Source organism: Aethalodelphis obliquidens, unplaced genomic scaffold, assembly GCF_003676395.1.
Source record: "Aethalodelphis obliquidens isolate GAN/ISIS:26980383/991018 unplaced genomic scaffold, ASM367639v1 scaffold44, whole genome shotgun sequence".
Lineage (NCBI taxonomy): Eukaryota > Metazoa > Chordata > Mammalia > Artiodactyla > Delphinidae > Aethalodelphis > Aethalodelphis obliquidens.
Window position 1 is genome coordinate 10,352,416 of NW_020837988.1, and position 21,238 is coordinate 10,373,653.

Genomic DNA, 21,238 nt, shown 5'->3' on the forward strand with positions numbered 1-21,238 from the left:
CACGTATGTATAACATTTATCCATTGCATATACAGAGTCAGCATCACATAACACAGCTAGCCTGTAAGTTATACCTCAGGCTTGCAAATGTGAGCGGACCTGGTTGGGGGACAAATCATCACATTAAATATTCAAGTTTGTGCAATGTATTATACATCCTGAGTTTATCCCATGCAGACCATTGAGCGTGTGTCCAGTGTGGATGGTGTTAGTTACTCCTTTTAACCAACTCTGATTACGGCAATGAGACAGTATTTGTAAAAAAAACTAAGAGCTGGCCTGAAACTGTTTTGTAAGATGTAGCCAGTGTTATTTAGTTTTAACTGCCAAAGCTGACAGATCCAGGGTATTGGCTTCATCTCAGTTTCTGACTTTTCCATTGACTTGAGAATAATACCGTCACATCATTCATTTCTTGTCTCGGTATCTTTGCTTTCAGATCCACAAGAGCAGCATGAAAATATTTAACCTTTCTTGGTGGTATTTCAGACATTAATTACTTAATATTTGTCATTGGCACTGTCACTTGCACAGAAAGAAAGTGGCATTAAACAGAGTACTTATGTTTGCCTGTATGCCTGTATTTTTTAATATCTTTTTTGTACATGTTTTAAACATTCTCATAAACAGAAAAGTATAAATGGAAATGTAGATAAACTATTCATGTTCCAGGATTAACTTAAGTATCAATAATTGCATTACTTTCATTGAAAATGTCTAAAGTATAGTCCTTGCATTCCTAAGGACTTGTATTGCCCAGTACTTAACCACTAGCTACACGTGGCTATTTAAATTTAAATTATTTAAAATTAAATTAAATTAAAAAGTAATTCCTCAGCAGCACATTTCAAGTGTTCACTAGCCACAGATGGCTGGCGGCTGACACACTGAAGCGCATGGACATAAGGCATTTCCATCCTCTCTGAAACTTCTACTAGACAGCGCTGTTACAGACTCTGCACTATATCCACTCATGTCTAGATGACAGCAAATGCTGAGGAACCATTTGTTGAATGAATAAGAAAATAATTAGTTCTAATTTGTCTTAATAATTCTTAAATGTGACAGTCAAAACAGAATCAGCTTTGGCCCAAACCCATGTTTTGACACAATTGGATTAGCTGGAATCATTCCTCAATTCTGCCAACTTCCGGTTTTGTTTTTAAGGAGCACTTCACAAACTTTGGATCACAAAACTTTGATAATTTAATTATAGTCAAATAGGTCATATTTGTTTCTCCCAATAAATTATCTAAACGTTATTTTACCCAAACTGGGCATCCCCAGTTGGATAGACAATGTATGTATTAAACCTTCCAAGAAATTGATTTTTTTCCCCCAATGAGTTAGGATCACATTCTGGACAAACTTATTTCTTAGGGAAAGAAAACATTCTCTTTTTTAAGCTTTCTTTTCTTTAAAAAAAAAAAAAATTAAGCAAGTATCCCAGGATAACATATATCATCAAGAGGAAACTGGAAACCTCCAGGGCAAAAACCTCACACCCAAGATGAATTCTGCAAGGAAATGTGAGTTGAAACTGATCCAGCTCTTTGTAGGATTACAATAAATACACCTTTGGCCTCAGCTCCACAATTTACTGCCTGGCTCCACAAGATGAGGATACAAAAAGAGCTGTAGAGAGATTGTACGCAGTTCTCTCTACCCCAGGAGTGCAGGTTTTATCCCAAAACAGGTATTCTGGGCTGCAGCCCCCCCCAAGTAAGCAATCAACCCCCCACCAAAAGCAATCTTCCTTCTTCCCACCTCCTTTGCAAATAATATCTGAGTTTGCAAATGTTACTCAAGTTCTCTCCAGGATATCGTATGAACGTAACCTATTTAACCAAATAAACTGAAGAACATGCCAGAAATTGAAAGATGGGCTCCTGAAGTTCCATATTTTCTACAGTAGGCCTTTCCTATTAAAACAACAACAAAAATACATTTCTCCTGCAGAATCCTTTATAAATATGGTTTTAATGATCAAAATTACATTGAGACAGTTTCCTGCAACAAGAAACGACTTTTTGACGTACTCAACCCATAGAGTACTTTGCAGCTGTGTCCAAGGGAAAAACAAAGCCAGAAAATGAATTTTGAGTTAAACTGTACTGATACGAAAAAAAAGTGCTAACGTATATCCCCTTTATTACTAGTTTGACTTGCTCTGATTCAAGATCTAAATGATTTAAGGGAAGAGTTGCTCACGGAATACCGATCTGAACAGCGTTAAGGGTGGCTGCCGAAGATGACCCCACCGGACTCCAGCCCACCGCCTTCTCTAAACCCGGTCCAGTCTCCTCTCTGCCGCATGCAATTGATCCAAAGGACATGGACTGCCAAATCCTAGCGGGCCCATTAACGACTTGGTCCTAGGTTAGAACCATGTCCTCAAATCCCGATCCCATCTCCTCCACATTCATTTCCTTAAAATCATGAAATAAATTTTTAAAAGGTGCAGTTGCTTTTCCCCCTACGTGCGCCCTAAAACTTGGGGGTTGGGTGCCACTCTTCACAACTTAAAGAACGAAGAGCCGTTCATTTCCACCAGATGCATTTTCCTCTCTCGCCTTTGAGATAAAAAGCTGGGCTGCTCCGTTTTTGCCGCTCACCTCCTCCCCCAGCACTTTGTCTTCCATTCCTTCCCCGCCCCCGCCCCAGCCCGTTTTGCTCCCACGCAAAATAGTACGACTGCCCGAGACCAAAGGAGACCAAGTTCAAAAATGCGGAGGGCGCCTGGGCCCTCCGCGCCCCAAGCAGCGCCCCTCGGGGACAGAGGCAGGAAGCGGCCGCCTCGCCGCGTCCCAACTTCCCCCCGCTTCGGGGCAGAACAATGGCTTTTTGCCCGGAAAACGAAGTTCGGAGGAGGCCAGGCGCACCCCGGAGACCAAGCGGGACTCGACTGCTGATCGCCAGGTCCGAAGAGGCAAGGCGCCTCCTTCTTCCCCGCGAGGGACCCGCCCGCGCTCTGCTGACCCACGCGCGCTGCCCGCGGCCCCAACCCACCCAGACCAGGCGCGCCGGACCCCCGCCCGGGGCGCGAAGCTGGTCCCGCCGTGAACAATGCGCGCACCGCCCCCAGGCACCGCCCCCTTGCGCTCATTGGCCCATGCCGGAACAGGGCGGCCCGCACGGGCTGGTGGCGGGCTGGGGCGCGCGGGGCGCGGAAGCGTTGCGCGTGCGCGGGGCGGGCCTGCGCGGGGCGGGGGCGGTGCTTTGTGTGCGGCCGGGAGGGCGCGCGGCGGCGGTGGCTGTGCGGGGAGCGGCGGGTGCCGCGGTCTGGGCGGGGCAGCATGGAGGAGCTGAGCAGCGTGGGAGAGCAGGTCTTCGCCGCCGAGTGCATCCTGAGCAAGCGGCTCCGCAAGGTGCGTGCGGCCCGGCCCGTGCCCACCCGCGCCCGCCCACCCCGGCTCACGCGCCTCTTCTCTCCCTGCAGGGCAAGCTGGAGTACCTGGTCAAGTGGCGTGGCTGGTCCTCCAAGTGAGTCCCCAACAATGCGGCGCCCGCCTTCCCGCCCGCGCCACCTCGGTGTGAAGGGGGGGCGGCGTGGGGTTCCTCGGCCGCGCCGTCGGGGGGCGTCGCGCGCCGGGCGGGAAGTTTGTGGGGGCTCCGCGGGCTCCTCGGGCTTGGCGGGAGGGGGCACCCAGCCTGCGCAGGGTGCCCTTTGTTTACAAGCCCGCGGGTCGCAGGGCTGGGCGGCCTCCCCTTCCAGCCCGCCCAGCTCCGCTCCCGGCGCCCCGGCCGCCTCTCCCCGCGCCTGGCCCGCGCCCCTCCGGCGCCGCGCGTTCCTCCCGCGCCCATTTGTTGCATGCGCCCCCGCCCGCCTCAGCCCTCCCTGCGGGACGCGAGCCCCCCTACTCTAGTCCGTATTTTCCCCGCTGTAACCTGAGCTTTCTATTCATGGATGTAGGACTCCTTTTTTTTTTTTTTTCTTTTAATGGATGGGAGGGGACTTGGCATCCCGGAAGGGGCTCTATTTACAGAGAATCGCGCAGACCCAGTTCCCCTTTCTTCCCGGACCCCACTTTTCTTTCTTTGCTTAACTCTCCGGGTTCCTGGGCCGCGTAGGCCTGGGCGACAGCAACATCTTTGGGCTGCGTTTCTGTGCCCCTAGGCCTCCTTCTCCCTGCATCCTGAAGGAGCCTTCCCTTCCCTCCCTGGCTCCGGACCAGGGTTTGGGGTCTTCCCTCTCTGCAACTTTCCATTTTATTGGGATTTGTTTTCCTCCAGAGGGAGGCTGTAGAGTCCTCCTGAGGCCGGGTGTTAATTGGGGGTTGAGGTTGTGGTTTCCCTTTGAGTTTGAGGACACGGTGTTGGCTTCAAGAGTTTGGTGTCCAGGAGCTCGTCCTGGGCATGGGTGAGACCTTTCGGGACTCTCCCCAGCACCCCGGTGCCCTGGCTGCCAACAGGGATCGGAGAGCAATGGCGCAACCCCACTTGGGCTTGTTTCTGAAGTGGCTGGTCAGTGCCTAGTGCTTTAAGATGCCCTGTTCTTTGCTTTTCCAGACACAACAGCTGGGAGCCAGAGGAAAATATCCTGGACCCGAGGCTGCTCTTGGCTTTCCAGAAGAAGTGAGAAAGTTAACAGACCTGTGGGAGGGGGAGACTGTTGGGGGGACCCTGGCCTGTCACACAGTCGTACAGGGCAGTGATGGCGCTCCAGGAGTCCCAGGCTTGGGCTGTGGTTTGAGGTCCCAGATGAGTCCTCTCCCCACCTTCCCTCGGCTGGCCAGCACTGTGCCCAGACCTTGGGAGTCACTGAGTAAGTGCTGCTTTTGGTCTTTGTGACAGCCAGATTTGCCAAAATGAACCTTCTTGGTTCCTTCGTGAAAAGTTCTGGCTTCTCTTCTTGGCCTTTTCTGTTGACTAGTTTGCAAATAGCACTGGTTAAAAACAAGGATGGCAGGTTTGCCCTAAAAATTGCAGACCTGGCCTCCCAGTCCTCCTTGTGGGTGCCATTGAACAAGAGAAGGCTCAGAGAGGGAGCTGGGACACACAGCAGAAAGTTATGCCTACTGTGGTGTGTCTGACCAAGAACAACACATTTATTTTTCTCTGCTGCAAAACAGCTAGCACCAAGTGAGCACCACGGGGGGCCCCTTTACCAGTCTCGGGCTGAATTTACTTCTGTAATTCTAGATGTCATATCTGTTTTTAGGTAGGAGACTTGGGTTAAAAGAGACCTCTTTGAGATACTCAGGGGAAAGGGTGGTGAGGGGCATGTGATGGCATAAGGTTCCAGGGAGTGCTATTCCAGAGCAGGCTGGTGGGGGCAAGGTGTGGGGATTGCCCTGTTGATAGAGGCTGATAAATTAGGTGCTCAAAATCTTTCCCAGACGGGGTCGATCCGGCCAGCTGTTCTCTGGTAGCTCAAGCTGTGTCCACTTTTTTTTACTATAGCAGGACATTTTGGGTCTTCTCAGAAGGGCCAGAGCAATGGGGAAAAATAGAGATAGATTTTGGTGGGGGGGGGTGAGAGAAAATACATCGAGCATATGCTTGCCTCAGTACCTTTGAAGAAGCTTATGAGCAAGCTGTCTGCTGTTTACTCCATAACTCAGGTCCTATAAGTCGCAGAGGGTGGGAGCTGATACTTTTCTCTGTGAGACAGTGTCCTGACCGTCGAGAGAGTGTGTGTCCTTAACGTCACTCTTACTTACAGCACAGCAGACAGGAACTGAGGTTAGCAAATACCAGAGAGATAGATGCAGCAGTTACAAAGAGCCATGGGGTGGTCTGGTTTACATCACGGGGGGAGAGAAAACTGGGAAAGTGGGTGCTCTGTCTTCCTGTCCACCCCAGAGATCCCCCTGGGAACTAGGAACTGGTGGTGATTTGCTTGGTGTGGGGATGTGACCTTTGACTGTAAGGGGAAGTCTCAGGTTCAGAGCTCACGGGTACAGGTTAATGTGTCAACGGAGACTCCTCTACTTTTAGGAGACATGTTGGGGCTGCTTTGAGTATGAGCTCTGTCTCGTTGTACTAATTGGCTTCTTTAAGAGATCACCTTACAGGCCTCAATGCGATGATGTTTGCCCATTTTGATTACCAGGAAACTGCTCCAGATAGAGCCTCTTCCCCGGGGGTAGCCTGGAATAGAGGCTTTTGGGGCTGGTGGGTGGAGGCGGCTTTCTTGGCTCCCTGACCCCAAGTCATGGAGCTGGTTAATGGTGTCCTGCCTTGAGCCCTGAGCCCCGGCCACCTCGGAATCAGGCGTCACCAGTACTTCCATCTAGAGCAGAGTGTAGGAACAGAAAGGGCTTAGAAAGAGGAAACCAGAAAAGAAATGTGAGCCAGGGGCACTGGCTCTGGGTAGACCGTGTGGGGACCGGGAGCCCTTGGTTACCCCAGTGCTCTGACGACCGTGAGATTTTGTGCGGGCATTAGAAGACTGAGAATGGGGGGCAGTGGTCCTCACCTCCCTACCTCTGGACTCTCTTACTTGGAGTGAGGGGGTTGGACCACGTGAGCACAAAGCCTCCTTCTAGTTGTGGTATTGTAGAATTTCCACAATATCATCTCCCTGCAGAAAGTGGCCAGGATTCGCACAGGGTTTTAAGAGGAGTCGGAGAAAACTGGGAACCGTTCCTTTCCCAGCTTTACTTGAATTTCGTGACTTGACTTTACCCAAAGGTAAATGAAATAGATGGAGGTAAAAATAATACTGAACCCTAATGCAAAGATGGGGGTCTGGACCTCTGCCTTGGATGTGTTAATTAACAGGATATGTTTTTGCAGGGAAACTGGTGCTAAGCTACCTGGGGGTGTTTGAAACCACGGGGTTCCAGGGTGGCAGAAGGAAAGTCTGTGACTCTGATTGCTGATTGTCTTCAGGGAACACGAGAAGGAGGTGCAGAACCGGAAGAGAGGCAAGCGGCCCAGGGGCAGGCCGAGGAAGCACACGGTGATGTCCCCCTGCAGCCGGCACTCCAAGCTTAAGGTGGGTGGCTGCTCCCCTCCCAGCAGTGGCCCTCAGCCGGCTGAGTGGAAGGCAGTGGCGGGAGGGTTGCGGGCTTTGGGGAAGGGGGCCAGCTGGCACCTCCAAGTCTTTCCCTTGCTCAGAAGACCTTGACTCTGCCTCTCTCTAGGCTGCCGCTGTGAGCCTCTGCCAGCAGGGGGCAACAGCAAACCTCAGCTCTCCACCTCCTGCCCTGTCTCTTTGGGGAGGGCCCTGCAATGGTTAAGCCCCCCAAGCTGGTTTCCTGGTCCTGTGACGTCCACTCTGCTACTTTCTCACCTCCATTGGCTTACAGGGAACAAAAACAGGAAGCATGTACACAGTAGGTGCTCATAGGTTTGCCAGGTAGGCTCAGCTAAGAGGGGCACACACACCTGGGCTCCATGGCACAGCCCCTCCTTCCAGTAGCTCAGAGGCAGGATGGGGAAGGGGTCCCGGCCTCAGTCTTAGATGTGTCTGTGATTTCTCTCTTGAAGGCACTGCCCCCGGGGCCTGAACCCACACACTGGCCAGGAGCTCAGTCACTTCTTACAAAACTGCCCTTCCAGGAGGCGGAGAACCCTGCCGTGAGCCTTATTGGCTAGGGTACGCTGGCCTGGTTTTGTCTTCAAAATGTTCTTTTTGAGCAGGATAGTGGGGCTGGAGGATTCAGCTTTACTGCAGGAGAATGTGGGGCATGTACGTTGAGGAACATCAGCAAGGCGGGGGGCCAGCCAGGCAGGGAGGCCCCAGACTCCCTGGGTTTGATTCCATCATCCCCAGTTCGGGGCAGGCGAGCTTTGCGACCGGGAGCAGGTGTTGGCTCTGTCTACCTAAAGCACACTTCTTACACAGGGACCTGAGAAATAGTAAGGTGTGCTTAATTAGTGTTTGGGATGACACCCAGAGGATGAGGAGGGCAGTGGTTTGTTTTCCTATGTGCTGGAAGGTTCTGAAGGGGTCAGCTTTGGAAATGGGGAGATGGAAGCAAGATGTCCGGTTGCTTTAGGTTACCAAGCTCTCACACACACTGCTTCACTCCACCCTTCCCTTCCGAGACACGTGAATCATGCTGCTCTGAATTTCCCTTTTCCAGGTGTCTGCCGAGGGCCAGGAGCTCCCCGTGTGTCCCTGGAAAGCTCGGCGTCCATTGTCAGCATGTGAGCGTTTCCCTCCATCGTTCTGGCTTCACTTTGTGAACCACCTATTTTTCTTCGTTCTCTTTCACTTTTAACTGCATTTCTTGGGACCTCATAAGGACCTCTTCAGTCCTTTCTGGAACCAAACAGTGAGATCGCTCCCTCCTGGCTGCCTCTCGGGTCTGGAAGCCACAGGAGGGGCTGGCTCCAAAGTGTCTGATGCCCCTGGAGACCAGGCTGTAGAAGTGACACCTTCCCCTTTGTCGTTGCAGGAACCCGACGCCCCCTCCAAATCCAAATCCAGCAGTTCCTCCTCTTCCTCCACGTCCTCCTCATCTTCCTCAGATGAAGAGGATGACAGCGACTTAGACGCCAAGAGGGGCCCCCGGGGCCGTGAGACTCACCCAGTGCCTCAAAAGAAGGCCCAGATCCTGGTAGCCAAGCCCGAACTGAAGGATCCCATCCGGAAGAAGCGGGGCCGCAAGCCCCTGCCCCCAGAGCAGAAGGCGGCCCGGAGGCCCGTGAGCCTGGCCAAGGTGCTGAAGACGGCCCGGAAGGACCTAGGGGCACCGGCCGGCAAGCTGCCCCCCCCGCTCAGTGCCCCCGTGGCCGGCCTGGCAGCCCTGAAGGCCCATGCCAAGGAGGCTTGCAGTGGCCCCAGCACCATGGCCACCCCGGAGAACTTGGCCAGCCTGATGAAGGGCATGGCCGGCAGCCCCAGCCGGGGTGGTATCAGCTGGCAGAGCTCCATCGTGCACTACATGAACCGGATGAGCCAGAGCCAGGCGCAGGCCGCTGGCAGACTGGCTCTCAGGGCCCCAACTGCCAACAAGTGCAGCCTAGGGCTGGACCTGAAGGTGAGGACGCAGAAGGGGGAGCTGGGGATAAGCCCCCCGGGAAGCAAAGTCCCAAAGGCCCCCAGTGGTGCTCTGGAGCAGAAAGTCGGGGGCACAGGAGGGCCTCCACACGTCCACAGTGGCAACAAGGTCCCTGCCGGGTGCCTGGGCCCCCAGCCTGCACCCACCCAGGAGCTGAGCCTCCAGGTCTTGGACTTACAGAGTGTCAAGAACGGCACACCAGGGCTGGGCATGGTCGCCCGCCATGCCACAACCACCAAGGGTAACCCTGCCCCCCACCCAGCCACTGGGAAGGGTGCCGGGGGTGGCCTCACTGCGGTGAGTGGGGCTGGCCTGCCCACCGACGCCAGCAAGAGTGAGAAGCTGGCCTCCAGGGCAGCAGCCCTGCCCATGCCTGCCGGCAAGAGGGACTTTGTCAAGGGCAGCATGGCCCCAGGGCAGGAGGGCCACCCAACTCCGGGAGAGGCGCGGAAGACAGCTACACTGTCTGAGATGAGCACCGGCGAAGAGAACAGCAGCTCTGACACGGACCCTGACTCGGCCTCCCTGCCCAGTGCCGGACAGAACCTGTCAGTGTCCGTCCAAACCAGCCAGGACTGGAAGCCCACCCGCAGCCTCATTGAGCACGTCTTCGTCACCGACGTCACCGCCAACCTCATCACAGTCACGGTGAAGGAGTCTCCCACCAGCGTGGGCTTCTTCAACCTGAGACATTACTGACACCCCCTGGCTGCCCGGGTCTCACCTTCCCCTCTCTGGCCTCTGGCTTTGCTTTGATACATGGCCCGCCTCCCAAACCCTCTCCAGGGGCCGGTGGCCTCCTTCAAGGGCAGGCTTGGATGGGAACTCCCCTGGACCCAGCCCTGCCTGCCACTTTGGCAGGGGAGGCTCCGTGATGCCTTGCCACCCGGCCTCGCCCTTGTTCCTACCTCTGGGCCTTCGCTTTGCTCTCCATTTGCCTCAGGAAGTCTAGGTGGCTGCCTGTGGCTCAGCGAAATGTTTCTCAAGAGCATCCTGTGTTTCTTGAGCCTGACCATGTTCGCTGTTTGAACTGCCTCCGTGGCCTGTGATGACAACGGTGGTCACCTTGCCTCCCAATTTCCCAGAGCACAGGTGTTAGAGGAGGGGGCTTCTGGCCCAGCTTGGCTGTTTCTGCCCAGCTGCTGGAAGAGAAGGTGTTAGGGCTGGGGGGAGGTAAGGCCTGGGGAGCTGCTCCAGGGAGGACTCTGCTCAGTGTGTAGAAGGGTGGGGGGAGCAGGAAAGGGGCCTTTCTGGTCGGAACTCCCCCCTCAGCAATGCCTGAGCTGGCAAGGGTGAGGGGACTGTCCACCTCCCTGTCCCTGCCCCCACCCGGGACAGATGAGGGCTGTGGCCTTAATATAAGGACAGGTGTGGCAGTTGGGATCAGGAACCCTGAAGAGGTTGGTGTTGGTGCGATCTAACCCTGATTCAGATTAACAACAGCAGCCCCCAGATGACTCAAGAGTCCAGCATGGGCAGGGAGGGGGCTGATCCCAGAGCTCTTCCACCTAAACCGAGTGTCGGGGGCCGCTGCTGCCTTCCTTTCTGTCAACCTGTTCAAGGACTGTCTTAGTCCTAATCATGGCCCCACAAACTGCCCCAGATCCACTGGGAGGTGGGCAGTTGCTGGCAGTAGGTCCCCCCTCCCGACATGCGCTGGCTTCCAGCTGCTGTGCAGGTGCTTCCCACAGTTCCCACCTACCTTCCCCTGACAATCCCTCCCCACTTCTGGGGGTTCCATGTTCTCTTACCCAGCTGAGAAGCTGTATCCCTGTACCATTTTGGAAATGGGACAAAATCTGAGTGACCCACCTGGCCTTCGGAAAGGCCAGAGCTGCCAGCCCGACTGCCTCCCCCCAGATGGCTGAGTCCGGCAGCTGTCTTGGCAATTCCAACCAACAACAGAATTGCCATTACTGATTTGGGGCAGAGAGGTACATCAGTGAGTGGGGTCACTGGTCTTTATGCCAAAAAAAAAAAAGTGGGAATGCAGGGAACTTTATTTCTGCTTCAATTATCGGTTAACATCAGCCAGCAGGTGTGGGATCTTCTGTTGTCCCCATAGCCCTAAGTGCAGTGGACACGGTGGGCTCTGGTTTCTGAGGGTGGGCCTGCCAGAACTCCAGTCCCCTCAGTCCCTCACCCTCCACGCCAAATAGGAAGAGATGGCTTTTGCATAGCCAGATCGATTTCAACAGTGTGCCTTTGGGGACAGATCACATCCAGGACCTCATTGAGGGGCATCCAGATGCAGCTTCCGACTCTTGTACGTGATAGCCATGCTGGCTGCAGCAGGAGTGGTGCCCACCCTGGCAAACCTGAGGACTGGGGGTCCTGGACAGCCAGGCTGAAACTGGAAAGTGGGCAGTAAAGGGGGAGAATGCCCCCTCCACTGCCCCAGCAGGAGATGGCGAGATGCCAGTGCACTGCACAGTCTGGAAGGAAGGGGTGCCAGCACCCTGGGCCCCTGGCACCAACCTCCCCTCCTGTCCCCAGATGTCCCTGGGTGAGACTAAAGGGGCTCTTCTGGGCTGCCTCCCCCTCAAAGGAGCTCATAACCTCCAAGTTTTGCTGCCTTAGAGGCTGCAGAGCCAGGCCAGTAGCAGCTCTCCCCTGCAAGCCCTCAGGGTGACCCTGATCTGGGCTGATCTGACAGCCCCAGCAGCCAGGTCTCCAAACCCTGATTAGGTGCCTTTCTGTTTACCAGCTACTTCAATCCCAAAGTTTGAATCTGCAAACACCTTACTCCCAGCCACTTTGCCTTCTTGCTGTGTTGTGTGTCTTTCTTGGTGTTTGTGACTCCAAGAGGTTCATGTTTGTGTGTGTTTGTGTGTGTACACACATGTGCAGGCGTGACAGCCTTCGCTGAAGAGTTGGACAGGTGCTCAGAGTTGGTCGTCATGTTTACCAATAAATAAAAGTAGTACTTTTTTTGCTGCTGTGTGTGTGTGTGTGTGGCTAGGCATTGGTCACACATCTGACTTGTTTATCCTGCAGGGTTTCTTATGCGAACTGCATCACAGTGTATGTTGAGTGGGTGTTTCAATCCTGTTTTTCTGTTTGCTTTTGTAACGGATAGGAAGGGGCCAGTCTATCTTCTTCTTTAGAGGATTTGGCATATTTTTATATATATTTTTTGGTACCAAAAAGAGTGTTCCTTGTTTTTGGTTACACTCAAGATTCTGACCTGACTAAGAGAGCTCTGAGCCTAGAGGTTTTATTAGGGGGAAACTAGGGGGGAGAACCAGAGCTTTGGACCATTGCCAATCACTGGCTTGATTTGTGTTTTTTAATTTAAAAAAAAAAGCCAAATTATTCATGTATGCCACTTCTAATTACTTTAAAGTGTGGCTGTTTGTTTGCTTTTTTTAAAAGAGAGAGAACAAAAGTGAATATGTTATTGCCCTGGGAAACTTAAGATCTTTGTTGAAACAGCACAGCGGCCCAGCCCCCATATTCAATCAGGACCAGTTAAAGGAAATGCTTCCCCCAGGAAACCCACAATGGTTCTGGGGGAAAGGGGTGGGAGGAGGGGAGAGGTAGTGCCTAGAGGACCAGATTTTTGCTCAAGTGCATCTAAAGATTCTGTGGATCTTCTAGTATTTTTGGAGAACTAACGCTAGCAATAGGTTGCAGATCTTTTTAGACTGATGTTAATTTATTTTGCAGGGGAGAGTCATTAGCAAAGGTGTCAGGATTTTTGTCTTAACTTTTTGTTAACTCTTAGTATATCAATAAATTCTTTTCTTAACTTTTCAGCCTGGTGTATGTCATGAGTGATACCTGGAAACAACAGTCTCTTCACTTTCCCTTTCTTGAGGCAAAATAGTTATCTGGACTTGAACTGAATCATGGGGTGAAAAAATTAAAGGCTTTGGGAAAGGCTCAGCCACTTTCCTGGGATGGAAAAAAAAAAAATGTTCTTCTAAGCAAAGAGGTGGGGTTGGTCATGAGTCCCTACACCAGCGTTTCCCAGGGACGGCAGTTTGGCACCAAAGGGGACATTCGGCAATTCCTGGAGACAATTTTGGTTGCCACAACTTGGGGGCAGGGGTGAGTGTTGTTGCTACTGGCGTCTAGTGGGTAGAGGCCAGGGATGCTGCAATACATTATAAACTCACTCTGAGACATCTCCCAGAAACTAACACTTTAGGTTAAAACAAAATTTCCACACACACACCCAGTATCCAATGATACTGTGTTGGAAAGCTGCTTAACCCCTTGAATCCACCACACGTGGTAACACTTCTAAAGGACACAGCAATAAAATTCCAGGGGAGTTGCCATGAAGCACAAGAAACTGAATCAGTGGTGCTACTGCGACTCCTAACCCATGGCTCATAATAAAGAGATGATTTGCTTATTATATAACCTTCCCTGGTCCTTTAAGGTTTGCATTACCCTCAGCATGAATTTATTCATAAATTTCAGCCTCTGGGGAGAATGAAGCTCCCTTTGAAGTAAAGAGAGAAGTTGGGCCTGGATGTTGGCCACCACTGATTGAAAGGCTAGTTGGGGCGAAGGCCTGAATGTTTTAGTTTGGGAGGAGATTCCCAATACAAACAGCAGTGCACCCCCTCAGCTCTGCCCGGCTCCAGAATTCGCCCTGCGAATTTGCAATCAGATTCCTGCAGGGAAGGCTGCGGGCATGTTTTCTTTTGTTGTGCCTTCGGTGGCTGCAGCGGCTTTCTTTTGGAGGAGGTGGGCAGGGACGACCCTAGCTGTCCTGTCCTGGGCCTTTGAGAGCAGCAGAAAGGGGTTGGGGATGGCCGGGAAAGAGCGGGCTAGAGGGAGTAAGAGCCCGCGCCCTTCCCGGTGGCGGGCCCGAGTCCACTTGTACAGAGCGCCGGGCAGACGTGCACGAGGGGGGGCCCTGACCCACACTGGCCTTTGTTAGTTTCTGCGCTGCTGATCTGATCGCCTAATCCACCGCCTTCCCAGAAGAATGGGCTGGGCTGCCAAGGGGCCCGACCTGGCCCGCGGCATCCCGGGGGCTCAGCCCCGCGCCTCCTGGTCCAGCCCGAGGGCGCCTGGTGGATCTGGCGGGCTGGACACATCCTTCTTCCCTACCTTTGTGGTTGGAGGGCCTGGCCGAAGGGAGGGCGCAGAGGGGGAGCCCGCGGTGGCCCACTCTAGAGTACTTTTGGGTAGGGGAGATGAGGCGTTTCCTTCTCCTTTTGGGACCCAGAAAGGCACCGCCGCCGGGGAGGGGGTGGGCGCCAGGGAGCGGGGCTGAGGCCATCGCCTCTAGAGGGCGCGCGCGACCCGCGAAGATTGGGCCGAGGGCTCTTTGGACGCGCGGGGAACATTCCCCACCCCGGGGCTCCGAGCTGCTAAGGGGAACCGAATTGGACGACCCGCAACCCAACCGCTCTGAGATGCCCCCCAGCAGCCTCCGTTTCCAAAGTCTCACGAAGAAAGCCCCGGCCCCAGGCCACAGCCTCTTTCGCCGTGTCCAGGCTCCCAAGGCTGGAGGTAGAGCCCGAGCAAGCCCTGAGACGCTCCAACTAGAACTCCAGCTGGACCGAAGCACCCCTTTGGTCCCAGGGGACTTTGGGGTGAGAAGAGGAAATCAGAATACGAGCCCCCAAAGTGCGAGGGCAGGCCTGTTCGCCATTGGGTCTCCCGCACACAGCACGGGGCCTCGACTAGCATCTGTACTGTTAAGCATCAAAGGGACCAAAAAAAATCCAACCCGACGCTTTCCGAAGAGCCATAAAGATTCCAGTTCAACCAGTGTGTGTGCTGGGCCAGGCTCCGCGCTGGCGGCGGCCCCACGAGGCGGCCCTGCCATCCGGAGGCAAAGGAATGCCCCAGCCGGAGGCAGCGCCACAGGCCCAGGCCTCCACACCTGGTCTCTTTCCCAGAGAATCTGCCCAGGCAACGGAAACTCGTGGAAAAAGCACCAGATCAAAGCCGAGGCTGGTGGTGGCCAAACAACTGGGGAAAGTGGGCAGAGTCGGTGCCCTCCATCTCCCTATCTCCCAAAGCACGAGCCCACTCTGCTGCCCAATGCGGGAGGGAGTCTTGGTGGAGCAGCGGGGCCACGGCTTTGGGGCTTTGGGGCTGGCCGCCCGCCGCGACCCTCGCCAAGCCACTCCACTCCCCGCCCTCTGACTCTGCCCGCCGGCCCAGTCCCTCACGTCCGAAGGGTGACCCACTGCCCCAAGCCCAGGCTCCTGGCCGCGCCCTCCCTCCCGGGTCCTCACACAGGCCACAGACTAGAGAAAGGAGGCGGGGAGAGCTCCGCCAAACGTGGGGTCACCGATTCGATGGACAAGAGCAGGAGATGCGCCAGCCTACGCGTGCCCACACGCCTCCCTTCGGGCTCTGCCAAGTACGCCTAGATCCGCGCTTCTCCACGGGGCGACGTCTGCTAGGGCTATGGGGGTGGAAGTGAGCTCAATGTGGTGGCCTCTTTGGGGTCCCAAGGGCGGCTCTTCTGTGCCGGCTTCACGACCCCGCCCCATTGCTGCAGTCTTCGGCCAGGAAAATCTGAGAAACCCCCACCCCACCCTGTGCTCTGCTCTACCCCAGACCGTTCCTCGCCCAGCGATGGGGGTGTTGTCCCCCAGAAGACCGGAGACTGAGAGGCAGTGGGGGTTGGCGGGGGCGGGGGCGCGGGGCTGCGCCGAGGCAGCTCCGGGTTCACTAATCACATCAGCGCGCTCTGCGCCAGCTCGGAGCAGCCAGTTGCCTAGCAATACCCGCGAACTCAATTCCTCAATCAATAGGCGCGAGGCGCTGCATTTCGGGGAGCGCTGGCGAGGCTAGGTGGGTCTGGGGGGCGGGTCCCCAGACAGCACTGGTGAGCTGGCGAGGAAGCCGGGGGAGCGCGGTACAGAGGCGCCGGGCGTCAGGGACCAGGACCTCAGGCCTGGTGGTGGGGTGCGCTGCGGGAGTCCTGCCAGAAGAAAAGGGAACCCAGAGGTCGGGCCCATCTTCCCGAGATCCCTGAGTTCTGCCCAGGCCGCAGAGAAGTGCAGTCCGTAGGTGAGGAAAGCCAGGACCATCCCCTTATAGAAGGCTAAGAAGGGTCACATCCCACTCCCTCCCAAGCCTACCCCTCTCCACCGCCGGGTTTGGCATCCCCCCAGTTGGGGAAGGGCCTACTGGAAACGGAATCGTCCAGGGCCGACAGGGCGAGAGAGGGGGTGGGATGGGAAATGAGCGAGGAGGGAAGGATCCTCTCCCCCGCGAGGCGCCTGTTCCCTCTTCTCGAGGGCCAGCAAAAAGGAATAAAATCCGAGACACGTCTCTATTTACAAAGTATATATTTAAACATGTAAAAAGCGGTATTGGATACAGACATTCACAACCGCGGAAGATAGGTGCCAACCTTCACTCGAGCTGAGGCGGAGATCGAGTCGAGATTTGTACAAATCTTAGAATTAAATAAACCCAACACGCACACATCCCGCGCGGTTGCAGACTCCCAGCCACGCGGCCCCGGCCCTGCCCACCCACCCCCAGGTCAGCGTCGCAAAAGAGAGTAAAAGAGACGAGCGAATGGCCACGGACAGACGGCAGGACAGAGGGACGGTGGGGCAGAACGACGCTAGCCGGGAAAGGTCAGGGGGAAGGGGCAAAGTCATCCCCGAGGGAGGGAGATGAGGGCGAAGGGAGGAAGGGAGGGAGGGAAGGCGGCAGCCAGGTAAAGACACGTGTCCCGGAGTGACCTTCCACTCGGTAACAGACATGTCCCGTCAATGAAGTTTCATCTGAAAATAGCGTCGATATTTAAATAGATACACTTGGTCAACGGCGCTTCTTTATACAAAGTCTAAAATACCAGTTTTACAAACGCGAGCATTTAAAAATCCCCATTCCAGGGGCTTCTCTTTACAGGCGCAATTTCATAATTAAAAAAAAAATCATGTAGTACACCGTCTTCCTCTTTTTTACCCCCTCACTTCAAAGGCAAAAGTCTGGAGGAGAGAGAGGCTGAGAAGAGGGAGGTGGGAATACGGGGAGTGCGGAAGAGAAACCAGGCTGGGGTTCCCGCCCTGTCCCCCCAGCATCGAGAAGTTTCCCCCCTCAATCCCGGGTCCCCGCCGCGCTCGCCCGAAATCTGTGCTTCCTCTCAAGGCTCGGGGCCCCCTCGCCCCTCCCTCCACTAGCAATGGGACGTTAGATCCCCGCTGGCCCTTTAAGGGTGGGGGAGGGCGGGGAGGCCGCAGGATCATTCCTCGAAGGGACCGGGATGTGAGGGGGACAGATTTGTGCTTTTGAGTCAAAAGAGGAGCGCGCGTTCTGCGACCCTGGAGCACAGCGTGGTCAGGAGTCGGCCGGGGCGGGGGCGTCCCGGGACCCGCCGCCACGCAAGGCCTCCCCAGCCGTCTCTTCTCCAACTCCCGCTCCTCCCTCCCCCTCTGGCAGAGTTTGAATGTCGAGTTCAAATAGAGAACACTCCGCGAATCGAAAAGGCCTATAAATTATAGCTTTTGCTTTTAAGGGGGTAAAAAAAAAAAAGGAAAAGTTCTGATGCGCACTCTTGGATGGAAACCTCCCCTCGCCCCTCCCCTCTCCCAGCCGAAACCGCCGGGATGCGAGTCCTGCCGGCTCCGAGCCCCGAGCCCCAAGCCCAGACCCTCCATCGCACTCCCAGCCAAGCTGCGGCCCCCGCTCCCAGCCGCCCCTCCCTCTGTGGGTCCCGCAGGGTGGGCCTGTCTGGCCATACATTCTCCTGAGAGCTGGCGGCCCGCCCTCCCCGAGGGAGGGAGGCTAGTCCAACTCTTCCTGGGAGGTGGGGGCCACCGTCTCTTCTGGCGTAACTAGAGGACGCGAAAAGGAAAAGTCCACCCCGACCACTTTTCTTGTAAAACAACAAGCGCCTCGAACTCTGGGCACTGACATGCAATCCTCCCAATTTATCCTGGCATTTCGGGAATGTAAACAGATTCGCTGGATTTCTTTTCTTTCTGTGGAGTAAGGAAAGGAATCGAGGGAACTGGGAGATTTTGTCCACATGACATACACACGATCCGATCTGCGTGTACAACACACACATCTCCCGTAAAGTGCTTTTTCTGGTGTGGTCCTGGGAGAAATCTGCTGCTCCCCAACCACCCGCAACTTTTTACCTTTAACCTCACACACAAAATGTTACTCCAGTTAATACTTTCTCCCCGCAACAGATTTCTTAATCTTAAAAAAAAAAAAAAAATTAGGAAAAAGAATAACAGACTGACCCCACCCCCTTCCTTTCTGATTGGGGAGCCAACCTTTTGTTGGCCTGGCCCACCAATGGGAAGAGAGAAAAAATCCGGGTCCTGCCTTGGTTCCAGGGGTGTGACCTGGGGCTGTAGGAAAAGGGAGGAGGGGTTAGGTGGGCTGGCTGAGTCTCTCCTGACACCATCAGAGGCCCAGTGCCCAGGTCTTCATCCTCCCTAGTGCCCTGGGTGGCTGTCAGGCCCCTCCTGCCCATCTCAGCCTGTCTGCCCCAACTGAACCACACTGAGTCTCTCTTTCTCTCCTCGTTTAAATAAAACAACTTCAAGAGTTGAAATATATATATTTAGATATTTTTTCTTAAATAACATATTTACATCTAATAGAAAATATAACTCTAGAGATAATCTTTCCAACCAAAACTGAGGGGGAGGGATGAAAGGAAGGGGGTTATGTGAAGGTAGGGATGGGAAAGGACCAGCCAGAAGGCCACCTCCCACCCAGAAATAAAAAGCATTATGCCAAGTTTGCACTCTCACTCTCTCTCCTGCTCTCTTGTCCTGGGATCACCCACCCAGCAATTCATCTTTTCTCTTTAAAAAAGCCTTGGTCCGTGTTACTTTCCTTAATTGTGACGGTCAAAAAGTTTGAGGTCACGTCGGTGACCACCACCTTCTCCAAGTTGGTCAGAGAGGGGCTCCAGGATTCTTCCTCTGGGTCCCCCAGGATTCTGGCCACTGGGATCCTGGCGATGAGGGAGGGCCTTCCCCCTTGGGCCCCCATGTCCCGATACAAGCCCCCCACAGAGCTGGGGGTGCCTGAGCCATGCCGGACCCGGGGGCCACCAGGGTCCAGGGTGCCCTGGCCTTTGGCCTCCAGGAAGGCGGCCCTGTGCTTTATGACCCTGGCTGGAAAGGTGTCCACAGCCAGCTTGCCCGTGGCCTCAGCCGGGCTGGGGCTGGCCACACCGCACTGGGCCAGGTCCGAGTCCTGCCTTCGAGCCAGCTGGATCACACTGTGGCCAGCTGGGAACTTTCCTGCCCCGGAAGCAGTGTCGTCCAGCTTCCTGCCCTTGAGGTAATCTCCAAGGCCATCACTGGGTTCTCCCAAGGGCCTTTGTGAGGGGTCCAGGAGCTCTTTCCGGGGCTTGGGACCTCGCTTCTTGGAGCTGTCGCCTGGCGAGCTGGGTTTGTCATCTGTGCGGCTAGCACCCCGTTCACGCTCTCGTTCCCTCTCCCTCTCTCGATCACGGTCCCGAGGGGGCTCCACTCGGCAGGTGCTGCTGCTCCCCGGTGGCGAAAGACCCATGTTCCGAAGGCCCTCACGGGCCCGGGAAGTAGAGGCCAGTTCTTGAGGTGAGCGGCCGGGATAGGGGATCCGAATGCCTCGGGCCGAGTCACTTCGGAACTCGTAAGTTTTGGCCTTTGCCTTGGCTTGGGCCTGCAAGAAGAGAATGCAGTGTCAAGAGCAGAGCAGTGCCCTGTCCACCGCCCCCACCTCCCCACCCCTCTTCCAGCCCCACCCTCCCTGCTACACTCTCTGATGCCTTGGAATTTCTATATGGGTTGGGGTGAAGCTTAGGGGCAGCAGTCTGGAGGAAGGAGTAGACGATCTATCTGGAAGCAGCCATCCACACCAAGCACACTTCTTGTATTTGATTACATGTCTATTTGGGATGGCTGGGGGGTCCGATAAAGGAATTCTAGTGTGGAATTCTAAAATACCCCTCCCCTCAAGACACACTTAGCAGTGCCAGTGACTTGGTGACAGCCTGTCTGGGGACTCCCTCCTAGATTACAAATAGGACACCCCACTGGTTCACAAGCCCTCAGGGCCCGCTTCCCACAAACTGACATAACATTGCTGCCCACCATTGGACACTGCCATCCTACCTTGAGCAGGAAGGTTTTGGGTTTGGGTCCTCGCTTTTTGGGGCCATAGAGCTCCATCTCTCGTTCCCTGCAGAAAGGAAGGAGGGAGAAAGGGGTGTGTGAGTAAAGAAACCAAGTGGGCCTCCAGTTCAAGCTGGATAGGAGCCACCCTTCATGTTCTAAGTGAGAAGTCGAAGCTTGGAGGGGCCTCTACCTTTCCTCAAAGGCTGCGAGCAGGCGAGCATCCAGGATGTTTTCTTCAGGTTCCCATGTGCTGTACCTAAAAGGAATCAGGAAGAAGTGGGCATCAGTCCCGGGAGCAGGGAAAGAGCCGCGGGTAGGTGTGTGTATGTCTGTAACTTTTCTTGTTGCATTGTATTGTATTTCAACGTAAAGGGAAAAAGAGGAAGAAAGCAAGCTCCCAAATAACAGTCTGGGGTTGAGAATTGCACAGAACCTACTTACTTCTGCGACCAGCCCTTCCATTTCACGAGGTATTCCATGCGTCCCTGAGGATGTAAAAAGGAAAATGTATGTGTGCACGGGGAAAAATGCATGACGAGGACACGAGAAATACATGCAAAAAAATGCATGCACCGAATGAATGCGCGAAATCCCACCGCGAAAGGCAAGCGCCCGCTGCATCACCCCCTGCACGAAACGCTGCACAAAGTGCATGCACCGGCATTCATTCCCCCCACCCCGCCCCCCAACCCCCACCCATGCAATCTGTGCATCGCTGCAAGTCTAAGGAAAGCGCTTGGGCTCAGAGCCGCCGCCACGGCCGCGGCCGCTGCTGGGACCTGGGGGAAGGGAAGCTGGGCTGCAGCAGGGGGAGGGAACCCGGGCCGGGAGGGGAGGGCTCGGCCCAAGGCCTGGGGGCACCTACTTTCCGTATGCGCCGCTTCAGGAGGGCTTCGGCCGCGAACACCCGCTCCCCCACCGCTGAAAGCTCCATGTTGACTCGCCGCTTCCCCCCTTGGCCGCTTCCAGGAGCAGAAAAGCAGCAGCCAGCGCACGACAGACCATAATACTCTCCCGCTGACGTCAGTTCTCCTCCCCCTCCCGCGCGCAGTCTGCTGGGCTGGCAGGGGGGCTGTCCACCCTCTGTCCCCGCCGGGGCCCCCTTCCCGCCGCCAAGATGTCCCTCCGGTGCTCAGCGTCCCTCACAGCTCTCGCTGGGACCCCTGCGGTGGTGTCAGCCAGGCCACGCCCCCTCAGCGACCCCCAGCCCGCCCC

The 21,238-nt window shown here is 55.1% G+C and overlaps 2 protein-coding genes across 2 annotated transcripts; one reads left to right on the top strand and one right to left on the bottom strand.

The window, feature by feature from the left end:
• The first annotated feature begins 3,235 nt into the window (after positions 1–3,235).
• Positions 3,236–11,908, top strand: CBX2 (chromobox 2). Its single transcript, XM_027080915.1, has 5 exons — positions 3,236–3,368; positions 3,440–3,483; positions 4,510–4,575; positions 6,838–6,943; positions 8,352–11,908. The coding sequence occupies exons 1-5, from the start codon at positions 3,297–3,299 to the stop codon at positions 9,654–9,656; spliced, it is 1,593 nt and encodes a 530-aa protein (XP_026936716.1). The 5' UTR covers positions 3,236–3,296; the 3' UTR covers positions 9,657–11,908.
• Positions 11,909–18,455: 6,547 nt separating this feature from the next.
• On the bottom strand, positions 18,456–21,021 carry CBX8 (chromobox 8). Its single transcript, XM_027080918.1, has 5 exons — positions 20,889–21,021; positions 20,465–20,508; positions 20,214–20,279; positions 20,021–20,087; positions 18,456–19,568 (listed from the first exon to the last, which is right to left on the bottom strand). The coding sequence occupies exons 1-5, from the start codon at positions 20,955–20,957 to the stop codon at positions 18,711–18,713; spliced, it is 1,104 nt and encodes a 367-aa protein (XP_026936719.1). The 5' UTR covers positions 20,958–21,021; the 3' UTR covers positions 18,456–18,710.
• Between the last annotated feature and the right edge of the window lie 217 nt (positions 21,022–21,238).